The 15,663-nt window shown below is 42.0% G+C and overlaps 2 protein-coding genes and 1 long non-coding RNA gene across 7 annotated transcripts; 2 read left to right on the top strand and 1 right to left on the bottom strand.

Annotated features, from left to right (window-relative positions):
- Positions 1-251: 251 nt before the first annotated feature.
- LOC112290215 (nuclear transcription factor Y subunit C-1) lies at positions 252-4,002 on the top strand. 5 transcript variants are annotated; one of them, XM_090255318.1, is made up of 7 exons: positions 254-483; positions 1,395-1,473; positions 1,848-1,915; positions 2,162-2,356; positions 2,638-2,748; positions 2,963-3,025; positions 3,338-4,002. In XM_090255318.1, the coding sequence occupies exons 1-7, from the start codon at positions 358-360 to the stop codon at positions 3,386-3,388; spliced, it is 693 nt and encodes a 230-aa protein (XP_090111444.1). In that variant the 5' UTR covers positions 254-357; the 3' UTR covers positions 3,389-4,002. The 5 variants fall into 5 exon arrangements, with proteins under 5 accessions (XP_024392059.1, XP_090111444.1, XP_024392056.1 ...); XM_024536288.3 differs by having other exon boundaries at positions 255-483; positions 1,389-1,473; XM_090255320.1 differs by having other exon boundaries at positions 480-776.
- A 670-nt stretch (positions 4,003-4,672) lies between these two features.
- On the top strand, positions 4,673-5,204 carry LOC149987943 (uncharacterized). The gene is made up of 2 exons (XR_016506073.1): positions 4,673-4,799; positions 5,044-5,204. It is a non-coding gene; the product is annotated as an uncharacterized LOC149987943 (long non-coding RNA).
- On the bottom strand, positions 5,179-12,375 carry LOC112290731 (kinesin-like protein KIN-5D). Its single transcript, XM_024537355.3, has 22 exons — positions 11,434-12,375; positions 11,210-11,339; positions 10,672-10,830; positions 10,166-10,506; positions 9,873-10,011; positions 9,685-9,782; positions 9,436-9,592; positions 9,254-9,323; positions 9,065-9,141; positions 8,884-8,937; positions 8,705-8,785; positions 8,411-8,609; positions 8,088-8,263; positions 7,835-7,996; positions 7,602-7,709; positions 7,335-7,493; positions 7,043-7,126; positions 6,718-6,923; positions 6,503-6,604; positions 6,285-6,394; positions 5,937-6,088; positions 5,179-5,800 (listed from the first exon to the last, which is right to left on the bottom strand). Exons 1-22 carry the CDS (start codon positions 11,490-11,492, stop codon positions 5,585-5,587), a joined length of 3,039 nt encoding a protein of 1,012 aa, XP_024393123.1. The 5' UTR covers positions 11,493-12,375; the 3' UTR covers positions 5,179-5,584.
- Between the last annotated feature and the right edge of the window lie 3,288 nt (positions 12,376-15,663).

Raw genomic sequence — 15,663 nt, 5'->3', positions numbered from 1 at the left:
TGATGGTAAAGTACCTTCAATAAAATTTATCAAATTTCCCAACATGAGAACTATTGCAGACCCAAACAGAATTTTCGCAAACATTATTACTGTGAACTTAAGAATATTAAATCTAACTGAAATCCATATGCAAGTGACTCCGAGACAGAGAGGACGAATGAATGAAAAACGTATACCCCATGTATTCATCCATCTAAGACGTGCACGCAGGCGGAGGGAGGGAGGAGGGGAGATGCGCGGCGGCGACGATGGTCGGGACGACGTGAGCCAAGTCGTCAAGGCTGCGAGTGCGCGATCGAAGAAACATTCCCGATGTGCACAATCTCGCATTGAAAACCCAGATTGCGGTACCCAACTATGGCCACGCAGCACGCGCACGTGCCGCCCTCCTCCACAGCCCAGATGTCGCCGCACGCAGCCCCCACTATTCGATTACAACAACAGATGCACTACCCGAATCACGCCCCACATCAGCAGCAGCAGGTACAAATCTCTCTTCGATCCCACCAACTGTTCTGTCACGTCTCGAATGCGTCACCTCGCTCCCAATTATCGCCCAATCCCATCGAAGATTTGGGACGTGACACGCTCTTCAGTGCTTTTGATGCCCCTCGCGGCTCCGACAGGCTCGCTGTGCCGTCAGCTCTACTATTTCTCGCCACACCCATGGCCGGGTCGGGTCGGGTTGGATTGAGTTGAGTTGGCGTGCCTCACCCAGCTGCTGATGTTGGTGGACGATCATTGGAGTTACAAATGAGCTGTGGTGGATGAACATGGTATTATTTTTTGGTGTGGTTGAGATTGTTGTGACGCGCACAATCAGTTGATTGTTAGTGCCGTGATCGACCTTTTTGTTGCCAACCTGGGTCTAGGTCAAGGGTCATGAAGAGACCAAAGAATGAGATTTTTAGTAATGGCGGGGATGACAGTTTGGTGATCAGGTTGCGTGGATTGACACGCACCCGATTCATTTTTTTCGTAATTGTTGAGTGTGATAGGTGTGGGATGATCCATGAGTTCGTGTTTCCGACGGTGTCTCGATTAGCGAGCTTCTCTGGGGTTTGTCCGAAAGTGAAGAAATTCGTCATTTTAGACTCTATGGGATTAGGGTGGAGGTTTCTGTGTGATTAGAATGGGAAAGACAATTTTAATAGTTGGTAAATGGTTTCAACATGCGGAGTGGTCAGAATTGAAAGAAGAGAGTAATTAAATACATTCCGTTTCTAGTTGTGATCGTAACCACAACCCTGCATACCTTGGCACCTGGTAGTTACCGATCGTGTAGAAATACACTCTTGGGCACAACTATTTATCTTGTGGTGTAGTTGATAATCTCTACCTTACCATTAGAACGTCTGTCGATGTCACTCTAATGAGTGCTGATGCAGCTGCAGCTCCACTATCAGCAAATTCAGAAGCAGCAGCTGGCCCAGTTTTGGGCTCAGCAAACACAAGAGATGGAGGAAGTCAATGGTATGTCCCTATGCATGCGTGGATCAGAATACTTAATCTTGTGAATTCACGAGATATTGAACTCCAAGGTTATCTCAAATGAATAAACTTAATCAATGTAAAAGCTTACAAAACCTACGAATAGACGAAGTAATGCACGTAGTATATCTCATTTGGTAACCTGATTATCAGTTGAGCTGCGACAGGTTGAAATGGTCTTTTTATTTATGTTTGTAATACTGATTTTTTAAGGCTGCGGTGAAACTAATTGGTGAAGATCTGTACAGTAATCTCAAGCGTCTTGTATGAGAATAATCTCTAAATTTGGGGCCAATCTGGGTCACATTAAATGTTACTTGTTACTTTTTTGACATTCACTGTCCTGTGTTCTTCAGATTCCAAGACTCATCAGCTTCCACTGGCGCGCATAAAGAAGATCATGAAGTCTGATGAAGATGTCAAGGTCCTCGTTCCTTCGTCGTATTTTCTCTTCTGCATATTGATTAGGGGATATAGCTTCCAGTTTCTCAATTCACAAGTATTAGATCTATCCCGTTTTGTTAGAATTGAAGTGTCATGTGTCCAGTGAGTACATCAGGAGATGGATTATGATATTGTCTACCGTTTTCTGTATCGCTATTACTGATTCGCTTCAAAAAATCTATGGTTAAATGACTTTGCTGAGATGTGGATCATGTTTTTCAAGCAGATGATCGCAACAGAAGCTCCAGTGCTATTTTCTAAAGCTTGCGAGATGTTTATATTGGAATTGACGCTTCGGTCTTGGATTCACACTGAAGAGAATAAGAGACGGACACTACAGAGAAACGATATTGCTGGCGCCATCACTAGGGGCGACATTTTTGACTTTCTTGTAGACATTGTTCCACGTGACGAGCTAAAGGTGCATTTCTTGAAACCACCAACTATTTTGGAGACCGGTATCTCAATGTTCAATATCGATCTTGTAACTCAAGTTCATTATTTTTGGTTCTCATCCTTTTTACTTGTTTTTTTTACATGTTTTATGGTTTTTATTAGTGAAAATGTTTTTGTCCAATTTGTTCTCATATCATGCTTAGACTGCATTGTTAACTTAGTGCAGACAGTCCACAAATTCACCCTTTACAAGCTCTTCCTTTGACTTTCTCAGCAATTCCACATACTAAACAATTTGTGTTCCAGGAAGAGGATTTGGGTGTACCATGGTCTGGAGTTCCAGCCGATGGCGTGCAATATGGAGGGATGTACTATCCTCCCATGCCTGGGCAGCCAATACATCCAATGAGAGCTCCTGTAAGTTACTACACCTTTTCAACATTAGTGGATCTTAGTCTCAACCATATGATTGAGCTGTAGAATACCTTGGAATCGGAGGAATTACGAAGATCACCCAAGGTTTGAAGAGTTCGTATAGCTGATTATGGACGCGAGTTTTAATTTCTTGGTTGAGCTGAAGTTAATCTTGAATGTGTATTGGCTAAGATTACTGATCACAGTTATGATGCAGAGGATGATGGTCGGCCAACCAGCCGTTCCACCAAATCCACAAATGATGTATCAATCACCACTGGTAATTGCAGGCTTTAGAATTCCCTTGCCAAGTTCGTAACTTTCATAGCTACTTCTAATTATGGGCGTGATCTACAAAAGAGCTGTTCACTTAATTTTACATGTGAGGAATGATTGGGTGTATCCACAGACAGTGTCTGACTGGTTTCAAGGCTTGCAAACTCTACCTTGCAGTATCTAGATCTATGATCATAGGCTCTAAATTATATTTCACCACTTTCTGAGCTTATAATGGGCAAAATACCTGTCGTAACCTTGTGAGTTTTGTATTCCAAAGTTTGCTGTTTGATTTTTGACGTTTCTGCTCTTTCAGGCTGTGCTTGCGCCAGAGCAGCAGCAGCAACCACAGCAGCAACTGTATTAATCTGTAGAGTATACAATAGCCTCTTGTACGCTTTGCGATGAAGCAAAAGAGCTCTCGCATCAAGTGACCAGCGTTACATGGAGCGGAATTCATCGTATTGATGTTATTTACTATTATACGGCCGGAGAAGTCACAGCAAGCAGGTGCATCCTCGTCTTAATGGTACTGTTGTGTTGGCATTTTGCTTCATTTTGAGGATCCTGGACAACAAAGCTCTGAAGAGTGACAAATGGTTCTTAGTGCCTCTTTTCCTAGCAGAGGTTGAATTTGGTTTAGCACTATAGCCCTCGTAGTGGATATCATGCTAACTTTGTGAATATGGAGATCAGTCCTAGTTAAGTATTAGCGATCGCTGGAAATTCTCTGAAGGTTCAAGACACAGATATCTGTTGTCTTAGCATCACTGTCTCTTTTCATCGCCTTAGCTCTTTTCTTTTACATTTCTGTATCAGTAGTCCTTATGGCTTCTAGTCTGCAGTTTCGGTGGGATCAGTATTTAACCTTATTCTGTCATACATTAGAGCTCTATTTTAGACATCATCTTTCAACTGAACTCACATCAGGTGGTTGGTATGTTCACATATTCTAAGTTTTATGTACTGGTATTCAACACATTTGGGTGCGTGTGTTTGAATAGATGTGGAACGAATTTGAATTACCTACGCTTTATTAATTGTCGAAATTCAAACAAGCACATCATGAACTAATCTTTTATTATTGGAACTGCCAATATGATCAAGAGAAATAATCGTAGAGCACGTTCCGAAATGAATGGGCTTGAGACTTGTGCGCGAACAAATCTCATAGAAGGAAGAGTATTCTCAGAGGCACTTAATAGCTTTATGTCTACTTGGATTTTTAATTATGGGTCTTCCTAGGAAAATTATTGGGTGTACGAGAGCAAGATTTATAAATGGAGTGGATTCCATGGTGATGCCTCTGACGATCCTTTTTTCTACAGTTTTACGTAAAATTAAAATTCCAGTCCTCACGTGACTCCACAACTTTCTCATGCGTATCATGGCATAACGAAAATGTAATTGCCTTCGCATTGTGCGACCATCTTTCACAAGTACAAGCTGTTTCTACAGTGGACCATCCAAGTCTTTTGACCGTGTATATACATACATCTATACATACGCACGTAAGTATGTATATATGTATACATAGATTGATTTGCCACTTCTGAATAGGTTTGCAAGTGATCCAAAAATTCATTTGTTTTGGACAGTTAGGTTAATTCCGACATGCAACTGGGACGAAATAATGATTTTTAGAAATTTTTTTTTCTGCTGCCATTTGCTGTGATCGGTTACAAATGTCTTAAAATTTACTGGCTTACCAGTTATGGAGGTATATCTTATAGGATTGTTGAACCAATCGAACTGTGAATGATTGTGAAGTTGGATAGGTATAACCAGAATGAGGTTTTTTGAATAAAATGCATTTTTCATTAGTTATTGTGTATTTTTTTTATTTAATTAGTTAGTGTATATATGATGAAAATATCCGTCAAATATTCTTTCAGCTATATTACCGAAGCTGGCGCGCAGATGTTTGCAATTTGACATCAGTATGATTCTGCTTAAATGATTTAGGTCAGAAGAACATGTTCGTTTCGTCACGGTTGTTGATATTTCTATTCAATGCAACAGAAAATGAAAGACTCTCTTCATTCAGCTGATTAGAAGAACCATCTTCTCCAACAGCGGAAGGCAGATTTTGTTTAGGGCCACATTTGAGGGGGAGGCAACACAGGGAGTCTGGATATATTCTCAGATTCTCTGCTGTCATAGGAATTCGCACTGTCAAAACAGTTACTTGGGGCACTTCAATGCACCAGGGAAAATACATGGTGCTCATCAAAGCGGTGAGTCTCATAATATACAAAATATCTGCTAACCTCTGGTGCCAACAAGACACCTTCCCTCAAGGGGAGGAGCTAAAATCTACGTAATCGAATCCTCTTTTAGCGACATTGCAGAAATTGCCTCAAGCAGTGATATCGTAGTGTAGCTCTTCTCGTCTCGCATCAGAAGATTCATGCTACGGAAGGTCTGTAGGATAATCACGGAGATTGTTTAAGAGGTGGCAACAGCGAGCGATTGGCTAGATAAGCTCATGTCCAAGCGGCCTTACTTTTCTACATCTGGAGCCGTGCCCACCTCTTCCCCACGTGGTCACTACCAATGCTGACTAATTGATGGTGGTAAGCGGTGTTCGAGAGTCTCGGAACGGAGACTCTACCGATTGGAACACTTTACTTGGTCTATCAATACCGCCGGCGGTATTCTTAGCTCGGAACTCGTTGACCAGAGTATCAAACAGTGGAGTGCACAGGCCGTTAATTGAAGACAGAGTGGGGACATGAATTGCTCTTTTCCGTGGAGTTGTGCACGTAGGTTTGTCACCCTGCATGGAACGGGTATCTACTCGTTAATCACACAGAATGTTTAAGACACAATATACAATGAAGAAGACAACCGCACAAACCTTTGGTTGAACACGAATTGAAATGAATAACTCGAAACAGAAGGCATTAGCTTACGATGTATTCATCTTTCAGATAGTGATGAGTATGGTTCTGGACAACAGATAATCTTGAGTCATGCATGCTCTGAAGTTCAGTTGCAGCTCCTTCCTGTGACTTCATGACCGATAGCATCCTGGACGCTGCTTCGTGGTCTCCAGTGCAGATATCTAAGACAGCAGGAAGGATCACAAAAATGAGTATGTCTAACGGCAACTACAGCTCCGAGATAGACGATTCAGGTCAATCTCACGGAAGTGAAAAATCGACCCTTTCTGTCCTGCTACATACACTTGGAGGTAACACTAGGTGGTCCGAAAATTATACGAAGATGATACTTTTCAGGACAAACGAGTAGGACTGTACCATCAACGTATGTCACAGTGTTTCTATTTTCTTTCTCGATCTCCAAACATGCGGTTTCCTCGAGCCCTTGAAGATTGTGTAGAAGATCTGTATTCGCTTTCAAACCCTCCCTGACATTCCGATGGACAAATTAACCAGATGAGTTCACAAGTGACAGCCACATGTAAAATCTCAGTGTAAAGACTGTTCTGGCTTATCAGAGAAGTAGAAACACTAACCCAAGAATCAAATTGACGACGACGGAGTGGGACTTCACTACATCGTTCACTTCCTTGTAAGTCGACACCCATTTATTTCCAGATGTTGCTGTGTGCTTGGTGCTGCAATGACACGCACACGTAAGAGGAGACTTCGTACCCAATCAGATACTGCAAAACATATATGCACATTCAATTGCAATGAAGCCGAACAACGGAACAAGAGGCTGACTTACCAAGTTTCAAGAATTTCCTCCATCCGAGACACCTTTGTGGCTAACACGGCTGCTTCTTGGGCAGAGGAGGCGTCGGATGTGGCTATGAAGGCGTCCAACCTTCCATTAGCGGCAACAGCTTCTTTCTGGATCTTGCCAACGGCTTCTTGCGCCACATGGGCATGTTGACTCCAGTTATCCCTCAGCTTATGAACTCGCGTACGAACCTGTTACAAAGTTACCGTAACAATCAGATATGATAATATAAAAACCAGCGTCCACAAATACCAGACCATCGAACCAACACATCACCCAGTGGCACAGTTTACATAGTTTCAGTGCTTACAAGATTGGTCCGTTCTGACAAGGAGCTTGCCAACATTGCTGTAATGCTTTCCAGAAGCTGAGTATGTTCTCTCTTAGCGTGTTCCTGCTCAAGACAACGTGGCTTCAAAAAGACCGTACAGTGCCATAGTTCTAGATAAGACGATATGAAGTACTCAAGCGTATTTGAGGGAATAAGGGGTACATCGAAACATCACAATCCCTCCTTGTTGGCTTGACAGCAAAACCATGCTAGTACAATAAATAAACATGGCCACTGACACCCCTTAGAAGATGAGATAAGGACAACCGACCTCGTAGGCCTCGGCGAGGTTGTGGAGCTCTTCATCATGGTTGGCACTGCAGAAATTCACGTGCTCTCGGAAATTTACGGCATCAGTCTCCATTGTGGACAAGGACGCAACCAACGTGTGCGTGATATCCTTGGCGGCTTTGAGGCTCTTTAGGGCCACCTGAGAGGATCAGTACACAAGAATCAGAAAATAGCACGGATGGTATTGAGGCATTAAAATATACCCACGTGAGAAAATTGAATTGCCAAACTTCCGGACATCGCTTACCTCACGCTGTTTTTGGGCGAAATCGGCAACTTCTTGCCGCTGGGTAGAGAGATTTTCTTGCAGATCGTGAAGAACGCTATGCGCGTCAGCGACGGCGCTAACCAGCAACTGTTACAGTCAAAGGAGCCAACATGAGGGAAAGTCTAAATTAAACCGATATATCTTAAGGGGCAAGAACGTCGAGATGATAACTTATGAATCTCGACAACCAGAAAGTAGTCGGAGAGTTCCACCTGCTCAATCAGTGCCGGATGGGCTGCCACAGTAGAATCTAGGGACTTGACCGTGGATGTAGACAAAGCCTCGTGAGCATGCACAGCTGTGTGAACCGACTGCAACTGGCACAGGTACAAGTCTTTTAATCCTTGAAGCTTATTCTTCAGCTCTTCCAGAGCCTGCAGACAGGAGAATGATTATTAGAATGAAGGTTCCAGATCCCGAGAAACGGTTTGCGCAGGGCAGTTATATGGTTATGCAATGAATTACCTGGTCCTTGACATTCAGAAACGACTGAAGCTGCTCTTCCAGTGACTGCAATTGCTGATGTTGAATATCTACACCAGCTACTACCAAGGTGCGTAGTTCTTTCATGTGTTCTGTCAAACCGCTGTGAAAGGCATCCACCAGTTTGTGGTTTCTGATCTCCAGCACTTCCTTCCGTTCTGCTCACGAGACAACATACGTAATTCACTCAGGCGCGCACTTTCATAGCTAGCGGACGGTACATACAAACGGGAAAACGTGGTATGTGAGAACAACTGAAGCTCTGTCGGCTACGGAGCCTTGACATGCAATGCTAGGGACTTTACCTATCTTTGCGAACAAGCCAGTGACATCCTGAACAGCAGCGTCCAGCTCCTTTCTTAGTTCTCCAGCTCGGTCAACGAGGGCATTCTCAGACTCTCTCAACTTAGTTATGACATAGTCACGTTCCCTGATTGCACTAATCGCCTGCTTCAAGTGGTCTGTTGACTCATTCAAGTTGTGTTGCGTGTACTCGAGCGATTTCTGCACAATCGAAAATCACTTGTCAATGTAGCTCAGAATTTACAACGTATCGGTCGATTAACTTAAGGATAAAGCCAAGGTTACGTGTTCCCAACCTGGGTTTCATTCAGCTTGATGAGAAGATCTGAATACAGTTGTTGCTGGGAGTCGTTCAGGAGCTGTAGGTCTTCGATTTGCTGCAAGATAATAACGAATACTCAGGAAATTGGCGACATGTCAGTGGACGCTGAATGATTCATAAATTGAACCGACCATGGAGTGTCCCAGGAGATACCTTGTCTTTAGACTCAGCTTCAAATTCCATGCGTTCAATCTTATCCACCATCGCCTGGAACAAGGATGGAAGCATATTAGTCTTCGGAAGAAGTTGGACACTACGGGCAGAAACGTACAGTCCAACTTCCGATAGAACCCATCAAATTGACACGAACGCAAGGCATGCGTATGTGACGGACCTTTTTCTCAGCTTCCTCCTCAAAGTAACGTTCACGTGGAATATATATGCCGTTCCTTTCGCGAGCAGAGTAGACCTCTGATACATGAAAATAACTCATTCCTCAGACGGATCATTTAATGATTTAAGGACTAGCGCGGCGATGTTATTAGAATTGAGAATCTCACATGTTCGTGTTTGAATTTGGTACCTGCTTTGAGTCTCTCTATCTCCCCATACAAGTCTTTGATAAGAGCAGACTTCATTGTTTTTTGATTCACCTGAAAGAATAAGGGCCGATAGTGATCGGTGCTTAATTGCCGATGGGGAATTTGATTGATAGTAACAGGTACAACACCCTGAGACAGACGTAGGGTTAAAAATGAAACCCACCTCAGGTTTGTTTTTAATGCTCTTGGCCCGATATGCATAATCCAACGTACTGAGTGTTTCGTCCAGACATTGAACAGATGGAGATACAGTGGCGATGATGCATGTCTTTGTTCTCCCTCCCAAAGAATCTCGGAGCAGTCTTGTCAGCTTGCTATCTCTGTAAACATTAACGACAAGAGAATTAAGCTCTAGGAGAGGGAACTCTGTACTGGACGAGAGAGGTTATATGGCCGCTGACATAAGATTCACCTGTAGGGTACATGCCCTAGATGTTCGACAAGGGCAGTAATGACACGTCCAAGAGTAAGAAGACTTTTGTTAATTTCTCCAGCTTCTCGAGCCCGATTCTGAAGGGACAATAATCACAGTGAGTGAAATTCGAGGTGTGGACTGTTCTCAAAGGAAATCTTCAGAATGAACCACCAAGAGAAACTTACATCTTTGGCACCAGATCTAGAGATATTTTCAGATCCGGCCAGATCCACCAAGTTTAACTTTCCACATTTCATTAGCTCCTCGCCTTCTGGAGTGGTTTCCTTGATATGAATTATGATCGAAAATATGGAATGAGAACGACTGCAGAGGATACAGAACACCTCATGAGATTCGGAGACACTGCAAAGGACTCGGTCGAAATCTTGGGTGGTTTTCTTACTCAGGCACTTTCGACTGCTAACACTACAGGTATTGAAATCTTTCTGGAAATGTTGGGTGTACAGGGCAAACGTACCTGGATTGTTTGTTCAGCAGCGTCTCAGCAGTCTGGCGCTTGGCCGAACCCCTATCAAGCAGAGTGTAAATCTCATTAGCGCTAGTAACAATTTCCTCTTCTAAACCTCTGACGAGGACTCCACCTCTTCCATCCTCCATCAAAGCTAGTGGCTTCTTGACCTTCTCATCTATTACCACCTTTGAGTACTCTTCAGGCGCCAATAAATCGGTAAGCTCCTCATTGTAGAGCTCCAAGTATGTGACTTTGACACTATACTCTTGATTGTCCCTATCCAGTGTCTCAAAAATTTGTTGAACAGCACGAGGAATTACACCAGCGTCGGCAGGAAGATCCCCATTCTGTAAGACATTATTCGTCTTAGACAAGTATATATTTCCCACTTCAATTCAACATAAGCTCATCAATCAAGTTGGCCTTTCCGCAAGACACTCGAAATCAAGCGGATGAGGTAGACGGTAGCGCAGCAAGTTCAAAAGACTTCGCAAACCAGGACAACCCAATACCTTGGATTTTCTTCCCGATCCTTCCATGGTGTAGGTTTTCCCTGTCCCAGTCTGGCCATAGGCAAATATCGTGCAGTTAAAACCGTCCAGGACCTCGTTCACGATGGGCACTACAGCTTGGTCATATAGGTCAACTTGTCTGGAATTTGGCCCAAACACCTGATGAATCAAAAAACAACAGTATCTGAGAGATCGGAAGAAGTATACTATCGACAATCAGAAGAAAGCAACTCCAACGAGATATGTGCCACCTGAGGATGGTTTTCGGAGAATGAGATGGAGAGAGAGCGTGGCGGGGGAAGTACGGATACTTCAGTCGGCCGAAGATACCCAAAGTTCGATTGATGTATCTATGAATTTCATGGCAAGAATGCAAATAGGGAGCGGATCAAATGAGGTGAAATTGGCATTCCGTGTGTTCTGCAACTTGCACCCAAGGATGTCTTGGACGAATGGAGCAACGGACTGAATATTCATGGGTAAGAGACACCCTCCGACATAGAAAGAAAGTGCTGTGCTCGTATGGATGTTATCAAACCTTGTCAAAGGTAAACGTCCTATCAATTTGCTTGCTGGCGATATTCTGACACACAGTCACCTCTCGACGGGAGTCATTGCAAGAAATGACCTGAGGAGTCTTGGCCCTTTTCTCCTCTTCATTGAAGGGCCTACAGAAAAGAAGTTCAAATACTCAGCAAACCGGTTTAGCGACAGAAAAAACAATAATTAAAACTGGACGTTGACTCAGAGAAAGGACACTACCTGCAACGAAGCAGAACTTGAACAGCTACGCCTTTGTCTTTTTCCGCTCGGGCAGCCATAGTGTCTGCTGGGACCTTGGCTACTGTCCGAGTGGACCGTGGGGAAAACGGAGTCAGATCGCGAGCCAGGGTTTCTAGAAGCTCAAATGAGCAGGCGATTAAAATCTTATTCTACAGAGGACCCTCAGAATCAAATTCCCATTCTCCAGTGCCTCTCAATGTGGAAGGATAGGATCATTCAAGAACTTAGTTCGACGTGTGGAGTTAACACCTAGGATGTGTCATCTGACCGAGTTCAAGTCTGAGGGAAAGAAGTGTAGCGAGCACCTGAGCACCCAACCCTACTAAGGAGACACTCTTTCCGATTCAAGAGGAACGTCCATAGATCACAGGTTGGATCACATAAAAAGGTAGAAGCCGCTGCAACCAACACAAGCCTCAGACGTCAAGTGCAAAGAACCGCATCCACTTCCCTCTACTGTTTCATGGATCAACAGTCTAAAAAGAAACCGGGACAGGACAATGTTAATCCTACGAGGTTCTTTCTGAAACACCAATCGACCGTTTGCGGGGCTTCAGCAGCGAACGAGAAACATGCAATGCAATGGACTTCCTGCGTCTGTCCAGGCGATCAAGCAAAGACAAGGATCAAAACCCTGCAACCTACTTAGTATTCAGCTTCAAATCCCAGACACGGGGCTTAAGTCCCGGCCTCTCCACAATTGGTCAGCTACAACGAAACAACTCTAGTGTTTTTGTACGCAGCAGAGATGGCTAACAAAAAACAGAGCAATCGAGAAGCGAACCAAGATTGAAGTGGACAAGAGATGCAATGCAAGATAGAAGAGAAGGTGAGCAGCACAAGCTACATGAGGGGGGGGGGAGGGGGGATGTGTGACTGCCGCCTAGGAAGAAGAGGGAGGAGCTCAAAGACATTTCTGTTGGAGCTTAAAGACCGTCTCAGGGACACCATCACCATTTCACTCGCCTCCTCCTTTGCCTTTCAAACCCAATTCCCGCTCATGCGGCTTCAACCCTGTCACGTCTACAAGTTTTTGAACATGGCCCCACAAATTTCCATCTACGAAATGGAGGACAGGTTCTACGCCCTCGCGTGTACTCCTGAGTATTCGGATTAAGATCCCTACAATCTTCACGGAGCGGAAGATTGCAGGTGGCAAACTCTCAGTGGAACCCACCCACTGCGGATTTGTGTGTAATTCCAATTTGAATTTTAGGGGTCCGTTGGAAGCGCTGCAGTTGTTTTATTTCGGTACCGTTGATGAGAAAAACAGAACCTGTATACTTGAGTTCGTCGTCTCTCACTCGCTTAGGGATTCTGAACCAACTTTTTTGTCTCTTCTTCTACAGCGAGCGATGCGCGAAATTGAGTGGTGCTTGAATATATAATTTTTTGAATGTTGTTTTATTTATTCATTATTATTTTTTTTTCCAGGAGCCGACCTGCGAAAAAGTTCCAGTGACCGTTACGAACCCCAATCCACAACGGACCTGCCCGACGAAACCTAACTCCATCCACCGATGTAAGAAATTTCAAATCAATAGGAACTGATCGTTGCCCTCGTAGGTCGCTCACAATCCCTCTCCCTCCCCAACCACCTTTGGCGGGATTTCCGAGGCCCGTTGCAAATTTTTAATCTGACTGACACAGACTGGGGCTCCTTGTTATATGAACGAGTATTGAGGGGACAACGCAAAGCCAAATGGTCTTTCGGCATGAGAAGGCTCTTAGGTATAAGAAATAAAGAAATATATATATATATATATATATATATACATACACATAGGTAGATAGATAGGTAGACAGATAGAGGAGAATGTTAAATAGACCCCAAATTTTATTAAATTTACCCACCCATCCTTCTTTTCATGATATACATACACATAGATAGATAGATAGGTAGACAGATAGAGGAGAATGTTAAATAGACCCCAAATTTTATTAAATTTACCCACCCATCCTTCTTTTCATGAAAGAAAAAAAATCACATTTAGATTCATTTCTTCACTATCGGATCTGAAACCAAAAAAAAACCAACCACATTCATCATGATATATAAAATTATATATGAAAATCATATTTTTTTAATATGTAAATCTATTTAGTAAAAATGGCATTAATTGATGTCTACCATACTTCATTCCTTCCAAAGGGGTCCATCTATTAGTCTATCCCAAATAGGCTTGTGATTGTTGAGTACATTGAATATATTTGGTGCTCTCCATAAGATTTATTGTAGATTACAATAAATACTATAGCTACAATATTTGGAATGTAGTGGGAAGAAATTGTTTATTTTCTTTCTTTCTTTTTGTATACACAAGACAACTACATCAATATACTCTTGTTTTTGTATGTATATGTAATATTACTTCTAATTACTCTTGTATCTCTTTAAACATTTTCAACACATTATTAGGATGATTGCTCTTATATATTAATCTTAGTTCTTAAAAAATTTTGTATATCTTGTCTTTCCATTTTTTCTTATTTTTTTCTACCTTGCTATTGCTGAACCTTGTTGTTGCTCAATCCTACTACTGTTGAATCTTATTGCTGTTGAACTTTATTGCTGTTGAATTCTATTGTTGTTGTATCCTATTATCGATGCATCTTACTGCTATTGTGCCCTACTTGTTGCCAAATTACCTTCAAACTGCAGTGCCTTACTGTTGACTATTGCACCCTACCAAACTCTTGCATCTTATCATTAAATTATTGCACCTTATCACCAATTATGATACCTTTGTCTCGAACTACTACAACTAGTTGTTGATTGCCACTACTACCATAATCCTTAGCAAATTGTAGAATAGATATTAGTTCGTTTTTGTAAGATATTAGTAAAATAGATTAATAGTCCATAGAATAGTCAATTTAGGAGGACAGATGGTTTATTTAGTTATTAAAAGTAATTATTATAGGATTACGATTAGGATCTCGAAATCAGAAGGAATTATATAGGAGTTGTAGAAGTTTGTCAGGGTGCCAGACTGTGAGAGTCATGAGTCGGGGTTAAGCTTGGTACTACCTCTTTGTTTTTTTGTTTTCTTTGTTGTTGAAGAATAATGGATAGTTTTTGAATACTGAGAAGTGAGTCTGTGGAATAAATCAGAGATTGATTTATGAGTTATTGATTATGTAATTGGAGTATTATGTGATTGAATTATATATGAAGTTATTGGAAGATTGATTATAAATGGAAGATTATGATTGTTGTTTATCAAGAGTTGTGTGTGTTTTGGACAGAGGAAGTCTGTGATTACAGAAATTCTGTAAATCCAAATTGGTTGGAGTGAAGTCTGTTATTCCTGGTGTTGGATGGAATTTATGAGTTTTGAGTAGTCTTTTAAGAGTGCAGGTTTGCACATTGTCGTTATCTATTGATGAAGGAGTATTGTTATTGGAAAGAAGCATTGTAGTGTTTCTTGGTGTTTTAGTGGTTTGGAATACAGTTAATCGTGTGACCCTAACAAGTAAAGCTCATGCGCTTAGTCTTTCCCTGTGTTCAAATTCCCCTATTCAGGTTTATTCTGAAAGAAATTTGTAGAATAAGTAAAACAACAATTACATTTTGGCGCCACTGCCGAGGATTGACAATAGCATTGAGTGTTAGGAATCAACTACCGAATGAACAGATGGGAAATAAGAAGCAATTTCAGCAGTATATAATGAAAGATTATGGTTATTAAGAATGAAAACATTGTAGTAAAGAAAACACGCCAGTCAAAAGAAAGACAAGAGAGAATGCAAGCAAGAGAATCGTTGCAAAATGATCAAGAACACAAGTTAAAAAGGAGGCATCAATAAAGTTGGATTAAGCTATGGTTGCATGTCTGTCGATATATCTGAGCATACCCAGAAGCTAACAGATCTCTAATATTTCAAACATATATATCGTTAAGAAAATTGCCAAGAGCACTCATAGGAAATTTTGTCAACAATCTAGCGTATCTCTTGAGCTCATTAAGTACAAGTGGAAGAAACACAGAAGAATTGGGTACTCTATTGGGTACCTTCCCAATAGCGGAAACTGCCGATTCTCTAAAAATTGGTTCTATAGAATGGCATAAATTGCTTGCCAATAAGAGCCAATTCAGCATATTTCAAAATCCATTGTTTTTACCTCCAATTCAATCAATAAACTTATTCAAGGATAATAATAATAAATTGAGGAGGTTGAAAAGTCTGAAAAAGACAATTGGAAAA

Source organism: Physcomitrium patens, chromosome 13 (genome assembly GCF_059467195.1).
Source record: "Physcomitrium patens ecotype Gransden chromosome 13, ASM5946719v1, whole genome shotgun sequence".
Lineage (NCBI taxonomy): Eukaryota > Viridiplantae > Streptophyta > Bryopsida > Funariales > Funariaceae > Physcomitrium > Physcomitrium patens.
This window is presented reverse-complemented; position numbering and strand designations above follow the sequence as displayed.